Genomic DNA, 8442 nt, shown 5'->3' with positions numbered 1-8442 from the left:
ATAAAGTTCTAAAACCAAGAAAACAATTTATAATATACCTCCTCAGTCTCCTGTCATTTGAAATATATATTTTTTAAATGGAATAATATCCCAAAAATGCTCAACTATCACTTTTCACTCTTAATCTCTATCCAACAATGTCACCATGATACTCAACACATAAAACCCCCAAAATGCTCTGTGGCACAATCCCAATACAACTCAATAGGTTAATTCTCTGACCCTATTTCTATGATTGGATGGACAACATGTCAGTTCATACTGCAAAAGCTTTGATTGGTTGAAGGATGTCCTCTGGAAGTGGTCATAATTACCATGTATGTCTATGGAAGGGGGTGAGGCCTACAAGCCTCCTGGGTTATGTATTGTAGTTAATGTAGCCAGAGGAGGATGGAAGCTAGCTGTCCTCCAGCTGCACCATGGCGCTACGCCAGACAGTGCTGTTGAAGTTACTGCAGGCCTTCGTTGCAAAAAAGTTTTATTTAATCAATTATTTGGTAATATATTTAATATAGTTTTATCTAAAAAGGATAACTTTTTTTATGTTTCACTATATTTATTTTTATGAAATTTCACTTAGGAGGATGGTTCTCCCCTTCCTCCTCTGAGGAGCCTCCACTGCTCAGGAGTAAATGTCAGTTGGCTTTTCATAGCAGAGTATTCAGAGGTCAAGACAGCAGGTGTTGTAGAGAGAGTCGAAAACAGCAGGTCTGGGACAAGGTAGCACATCCGGTGAGAGGGAGCATACTTAAATTCACACAGGTAGCATGCCCAGTGAGAGGGAGCATACTTAAATTCACACAGAACACCAGATAAAACAGAATTACACCAGACAAGACAAAACAGACTACATTACAAGCCTTATTTCATAGTAATTAATACTATAAATTATCAATCTTGTGTAGAGATGTCACACAGCAGACAGTACAAAAACCACCTGTGCAAAATTAAGCCATGCCCATAATGATAGGGGCGGGGCTTGTCATGTGCGCAAAGGTGCAGGCGGGTAGTTGGCAGATTGTAACGGTTCACTTCGAGGACGAGGAGAGGAGAGGAGAGGAGAGCGCTGTCTACATTTCAACTCTGGGAGCGAGGGGACGCCAGCACAAATGTAAGGATTTGTGGAGTGACAGGGGTAAACTCAAGGGAAACCGAGTTGACTTATCGATAAATGGTTACGTCTTTGACCGTGTACGGTGGAAGTGAACCAGCGATAGTGCTCTGCAATATTTTCTCGCAGGACGGGAAAACTGAAATAATTCATAAACCATTACCTTTCCATACTGTCGAAGTTCTGCTTCCTGCATTCACTTTCGCGAGATCCGAGCGGAGGACAACCCATCGAACAGGAGACGAACTTCAAAAAGACAACTGACGCCTACTACCAAATTCGCTGTTCGTCCTGTTGCTCGCACCGGGCACGTGCGTTTAATGTTGGGTGATGGCGATATCAGGGAGAGTCCGAGCGCTCCTATCATTGTTATGGTTTTTTCAAGGTAAGCTCATTTTGTTTCTCAACTAGTCAGTCTATTTACCATTTTTGTATTATGTAAACAAGTTTGTCACATTTAACACTATTTCAAACATAATTGTCGTTCCAGCTCTGCGTCATTTATTTACACATAGGCGGAATGGTCATCAAAGGCTTGTGGTAGAAGTTATTTTTTCACATTGAACTACATTTTAGTCATTCTGTGTAGCTTTCAGAAGATGTGACATTGGAAAATTCCTCAGGCGATGTCAAAAACATGTCACAAATTGTTGATAAGATTTGGAACTGAGAGGGATGTGAGGTAGGCTACCACCTGTTTTATAAACATGATTGCACCTATGAATACCTAAAATCAGGTGTGAAGACCTCGCGCTCTAGTCTAGGGTTCTAGCCTGATGAAAAGCATATCTTGGCTCCAAATCTACATGATTAGATATCAACAGATCTATTAGATTGATTAGAAATGTGGGAACAACTGTCTGTCCCAAAAGCATTTGCAGGGTTTGTTACAATAGTGTTATATATGTAATAGTGTAATCTAGTTTTGTATTTTTTTTATCTTCAAAAAGTCAAATTACCCCGTGAGATTTAGCCCCTGAAATGAAGTTATCTAGTACATGGAGTAATAAAATATATCCTACATGTTTTTTTAGGTTGCAATTATTTGTCTTGTTTCAAAGCACCATTGAACCATGTGTTGGTTTCCTCAATAGTTGAGGGGAGAAAGGTGTGGTTTGCTTTTCTTACCTATCTAACTGGCTACATACATTTTTTTAACCTGTCAGGACAGTTGCAACTATCAAAATGCACTGTGATTCTGATGGTAGAGATGTATATTTGAATCAGGTTTACTCACAGTTAGCCTATTGCAGGGATCATCGACTAGATTCAGCCGCAGGCCGATTTTCTTTTTCTTGAATGGAACATAATTACAAATCATTTGTAGAGCGCAAATGGATCACAAGAAGCTCAAATAGATATAATATCATTAAAAGATTTACAAAATTCAAAGCTGATATGCTGGTGTTTTTAGTCTCTTTAATCCCCCAAAGTAAAATGTAAATTATTTGGGGGGCCGAATAAAACCACCTGCAGGCCGCCAGTTGGGAAGCCCTGGCCTATTGTAACCCATGTTATGTTGAGGAACCCCCATACTAGATATGTGATTGACTCCCAGCAACAGTGAGATGAGCATTGTGGTTGTCACTAAACTGTCCAGACCACGCTGCTGAAGTCAAAGGAAGTTGTAATCCGCTGATTTGCCTTGGTGTTTTTTAACAAGGACAAGGTATAGTTTCACTGGCCGGCCTGCGTGGCGGTATAGCTTCACTGGCCGGCCTGGGTGGCGGTCTTGGCTGATGAGATTAAAGCGCAAGTGATGCTGACTGACTGGCTGGGACTGGTATTAAAATGGCAAACATGGCGTTAGAGGGGAAGAATGGAGAAAATAAGCAGTGGAACTGGCTTAGATGTCCACATTTGAATTTGAGGGCTCTAGGCCAGGGATTTTCAAACCTCTCCTCGGGGATCCACAGCTGTTCCATGTATTTGAACTATTCCACAGTTAACACACCTGATTGTAGGATAGCCAAGATTAGGGTGACTAAATCTCAATGGAGGCCATGGAAAAAAATGGTAAAACAACAGGAAAATACCATTGTCAGCTCACATTTGAACTCGTCATCTTTCTTCTCGAATCCAGAGGACATAAAACAATATAGAGGTTAGATAGATATTGATTTTGAGACATTATATTATATGCTTTATATGTTAATGCTAAATTCCTATTTTTCAAATATTTCTCAGAAAAACAAGCTGATCTCTGTGGAATGTCAACGGAGCTTTGAGCGTACGACAAGCTTTTTATTTTGTAACCCTTTTACATTTAATTCAGCTTGTATCATGCTAATTTAGCTTTTTGCGACCTGTGGAAAGAACTTTGAAGACGACCACCACAACATGTAATATCCCCAAAGTCGCTGCGAGAAGCAGGTTAGGTTACGAAATCTGACTTTTTGCATATAATGTTAATGATATGTTAGAGAAATACCCCACTGACCGATTCAGAACATGAAGAATCATATTTGTCTTTGTAAAATGCATTTTATAACATAAGGAAGGAACATTTCAGAATTAAAGCGTGTTTTCACCCACTCTAGGTAGAGTGGGTAGACACCCTCTATGTCAAACCATAACAGGAGATATACTGGACTGTCCTGAAATATGTGCATTTATGTTCGGTACACGTGAGCAATTAATCACTAAGTAATCGTAGTGTTTTATGGTAGGCAAAAATCTTTGGTAGCAAAGATGATTTGACAGTAGTACGGTTCCTCCCCTCCTGGAACGGAGGGAGCCAGTGCCTCAGAATTAGCTCCTCTCTCAGCAGAGATCATTAGCAAGGCTAATGCCCAGTTAGATGGGACAATTATATATATATATATATATATATATATATATACCCCCCACAACGCAGCCAGGATGTGTAGCACCTACGCAGTCAATATTTCACCTCATTAACTCCTACTGACAGTGAATAGCCGAACATCTTACACTGAGTTGTTTTAATATTTGTATTTGAATATTTATGGTAGACTCCTGATTCTTTCCATTCTGTTAGTTGTTTGAGCTCCCTTCAGAATAGCATACAGTAGCCTTATTTTATACACTGCCAATCTGTTGATGTGTCTGTCTGAATTAGCAGAAAGACAAAAGTAGCCTACAATGGTTGTGTTTTTAATGGGTTGAAAATAGGCCTATAAATAGGCCTGTCTTTGTGGCATGAATAATACTCAGTCGAACATATAGTACTGCGATTTATGTTGTCTGTCGAGTCTACTATGGTACAGTGTAACTTTGTGGGGAAGGAAACAGAGAGGTTCTGATGGTGAAGCTGAGTCTGACAATTGAGTGCAGTGAAGCGAGGCTGAGGCACACTGATTGACTGCCGTCAAGGTGGCGGTGTTGGTGCTGCCACAGCCTGACAGGAGCCCTTCACCACATCTCCATCTATATCCTGTCCTCATGTGACTAATGATGCAGTGGAGGGCAGGCAGGCATCAGGCAGGGGAGGGGAGGGTGGGAATGTGGGAGAGGGCAGATAAGGAAAGGCAGGGCAGTTAGTGCAGGCAGGGCAGGGGGGGGAAGGTGGAGGAGCGCAGGCAGGGAAGGTGGGGAAGGGCAGGCATCAGGCAGGGCAGGTAGGAGAGGTCAGGTTAGGGAGAGGGCAGGTGTCAGGTTAGGGAGGGAGACTGGAAGGCAGGAGACTGGAAGGCAGGAGACTGGAAGGCAGGAGACTGGAAGGCAGGAGACTGGAAGGCAGGAGACTGGAAGGCAGGAGACTGGAAGGCAGGAGACTGGAAGGCAGGAGACTGGAAGGCAGGAGACTGGAAGGCAGGAGACTGGAAGGCAGACATCAGGCAAGGGAGGGCAGGTAGGGAAGGGGAGGGGGGAACGGGAAGGCTCAGGTTGCCAGGGAGATGAGATGAAACACAGGCCAGTGAGGCCATGCCACTATCATCCCACTCTATCAATTACTGACTGAGACAATGTGCTCCTTGCTTTGGCCTCAATAGTCTTTCAGTTCATTTATTCACCTTTAGGTGTTGATTTTTATGTCATTAGGTTTGACTCAATTTCACTTTTCATACATTGATGTCCAGGGGTTAATAGTATCATATTGAAATGTTGGATGTTCTGGACATGTGACAGTATGTAGAGGTAAGATGTGTAGCATGCTGCACACCATAGATCAGAACAAAACCACATTCAGTTGAGATTTATATATATTTTTTTTGCAATTCATTAAAATCGTGTTGAATCTAGTGGGAGGCTGGGGTGTTCTAGTCTCAGCTTCCTGAATATGTCATTAAGATAGAGGATGTACAACTGTTATTCCCTTCTATCTCTCATGCACCAACACAAACAGCCCTTTGTTAAAATGGAAACGTCTGGAAAAGCATCTTTCATTTACATTTTAAAATGTCTTGCCATTGATTTCCAAGGCAGGTTACAAAGGTGTGAAAACCTGCCTTTATTCTGTTGGCTTTGTTGTACAGGTAAGAGATGGGTTACCGGGTCAAAGAGTAGAGTTTTGTAGTGAGTTGGTGGAAGATTATTTGTTTGTGTGTAATTGTAGAGCGATGGGATCCGTTGGTGTAATAGCAGAGGATGGGTCTGTGGTATAGAGCTGGTAGAGTTTGGTTAGCTCTTTAATGGTAAATGACAGGTTTGTAAAGCTAGATGGGTTTGTCAGGGGAAAGGGCAGAAGATGGCTGAGCTTGAACCGAGGAGGGGTTTTGGCTATGGGGAGATGAGAGATTAGTATTCGTTGAGGAGTGAGAGAGTAGCATGCGTTATCCTCTCTGCAGGCCTCAGGGCCAGGTGGATGGGGTAGATTAGGTGTGTGACCTGGTCTTAGGAGGTGGTGCCTGGTTTTAGGAGGTGGTGCCTGGTTTTAGATCTTCCAGACCTGGTTTTGTGAGGCTAAGGACCTTCTAAGGAGGGTTCCTGGGGGAAATCTGGGAGCCTACTACGGTGGGAGAGGGTGAGAGAAAGAGTGTGTGTTTTACATTTGGCTACAAATTCCCCTCCTGTGTGCTACCTTTCCCCCCTACTAGAATCCCAATACTTTAGTGAAGACAGCTTCTCCATCTTAGAGTGGGAGATCAATAATTTCCAGGGACATGTACTTATCTGCTGTGACCTAAATGCCGGAACTGGATAAGGGGACTCCTACAGTAGGTACACCTATAGCTTATCTCTTGGCATTAGTACTGTAGACTAATTTATCACTGACCTCAACCGAGAGTGATTGGGTGGCAGGTAGCCTAGTGGTTAGAGTTATTCTGTTCTTGGAGAGAACAGTCTGTGGCTGGGGTCAATTTATTTATTTTTATTATTATTATGTTTTCTTCTTGGGCCTCTAACTATATCTATTGTTTTTATTTTTGTTGTTGTGATTTGGATTAATCCCCTCTACCACACGGAACCCCACTAATCTACTGACGGAACGCAAGAGGTGGCTAACAACAGACCTCCATCCTATGCTAGCTTGCTACCGATGGCCTGGCTAGCTGTCTAAATCGCCGTGACCCCCAACCAACCTCTCCACTCACTGGACCCTTTTGATCACTCGACTAAGCATGCCTCTCCTTAATGTCAATATGTCTTGTCCATTGCTGTTCTGGTTAGTGTTTATTGGCTTATTTCACTGTAGAGCCTCTAGTCCTGCTCACTATACCTTAACCAACCTATTAGTTCCACCACCCAGCATGCAATGACATCTCCTGGTTTCAATGATGTTTCTAGAGACAATATCTCTCTCTTCATCACTCAATACCTAGGTTTACCTCCACTGTATTCACATACTACCATACCTTTGTCTGTACATTATACCTTGATGCTATTTTACCGCCCCCAGAAACCTCCTTTTACTCTGTTCCAGACGTTCTAGACGACCAATTCTCATAGCTTTTAGCCGTACCCTTATTCTACTCCTCCTATGTTCCTCTGGCGATGTAGAGGTGAATCCAGGCCCTGCAGTGCCTAGCTCCACTCCTATTCCCCAGGCGCTCTCTTTTGACGACTTCTGTAACCGTAATAGCCTTGGTTTCATGCATGTTAACATTAGAAGCCTCCTCCCTAAGTTTGTTCTATTCACTGCTTTAGCACACTCTGCCAACCCGGATGTTCTAGCTGTGTCTGAATCCTGGCTTAGGAAGACCACCAAAAATTCAGAAATTTTAATTCCAAACGACAACATTTTCAGACAAGATAGAACTGCCAAAGGGGGCGGTGTTGCAATCTACTGCAAAGATAGCCTGCAGAGTTCTGTCCTACTATCCAGGTCTGTACCCAAACAATTTGAACTTCTACTTTTAAAAATCCACCTCTCTAAAAACAAGTCTCTCACCGTTGCCGCCTGCTATAGACCACCCTCTGCCCCCAGCTGTGCTATGGACACCATATGTGAACTGATTGCCCCCCATCTATCTTCAGAGTTCGTGCTGCTATGCGACCTAAACTGGAACATGCTTAACACCCCAGCCATCCTACAATCTAAACTTGATGCCCTCAATCTCACACAAATTATCAATGAACCTACCAGGTACCTCCCCAAAGCCTTAAACACAGGCACCCTCATAGATATCATCCTAACCAACTTCCCCTCTAAATACACCTCTGCTGTCTTCAACCAAGATCTCAGCGATCACTGCCTCATTGCCTGCATCTGTAATGGGTCAGCGGTCAAACGACCTCCACTCATCACTGTAAAACGCTCCCTGAAACACTTCTGCGAGCAGGCCTTTCTAATCGACCTGGCCGGGGTATCCTGGAAGGATATTGATCTCATCCCGTCAGTAGAGGATGCCTGGATATTTTTATTTTTTAATTTTTTTTTAAATGCCTTCCTAGCCATCTTAAATAAACATGCCCCATTCAAGAAATTTAGAACCAGGAACAGATATAGCCCTTGGTTCTCCCCAGACCTGACTGCCCTTAACCAACACAAAAACATCCTATGGCGTTCTGCATTAGCATCGAACAGCCCCCGTGATATGCAGCTGTTCAGGGAAGCTAGAAACCATTATACACAGGCAGTTAGAAAAGCCGAGGCTAGCTTTTTCAAGCAGAAATTTGCTTCCTGCAACACTAACTCAAAAAAGTTCTGGGACACTGTAAAGTCCATGGAGAATAAGAACACCTCCTCCCAGCTGCCCACTGCACTGAAGATAGGAAACACTGTCACCACTGATAAATCCACCATAATTGAGAATTTCAATAAGCATTTTCTACGGCTGGCCATGCTTTCCACCTGGCTACTCCTACCCCGGTCAACAGCACTGCACCCCCAACAGCAACTCGCCCAAGCCTTCCCCATTTCTCCTTCTCCCAAATCCATTCAGCTGATGTTCTGAAAGAGCTGCAAAATCTGGACCCCTACAAAT

General features: G+C 43.2%; 1 protein-coding gene across 3 annotated transcripts in view; it reads left to right on the top strand.

Annotated features, from left to right (window-relative positions):
- The first annotated feature begins 974 nt into the window (after positions 1–974).
- Positions 975–8442, top strand: part of LOC112265556 (endothelial cell-selective adhesion molecule) — a 68231-nt gene continuing 60763 nt past the window's right edge. The window contains exons 1-2 of one of the 3 annotated variants that reach the window (XM_024442958.1): positions 1026–1111; positions 1293–1496. In XM_024442958.1, coding sequence (XP_024298726.1) covers positions 1442–1496 — 55 coding nt within the window. In that variant the 5' untranslated portion in view covers positions 1026–1111; positions 1293–1441. Of the gene's footprint in view, positions 1497–8442 lie in introns of all 3 variants that reach the window. The other 2 variants (XM_024442956.1, XM_024442957.2) reach the window with 2 other exon arrangements.

This window comes from Oncorhynchus tshawytscha, linkage group LG13 (genome assembly GCF_018296145.1).
Source record: "Oncorhynchus tshawytscha isolate Ot180627B linkage group LG13, Otsh_v2.0, whole genome shotgun sequence".
NCBI lineage: Eukaryota > Metazoa > Chordata > Actinopteri > Salmoniformes > Salmonidae > Oncorhynchus > Oncorhynchus tshawytscha.
Note: the sequence above shows the minus strand (reverse complement) of the source record. Positions and strands in the feature narration are given on the sequence as shown.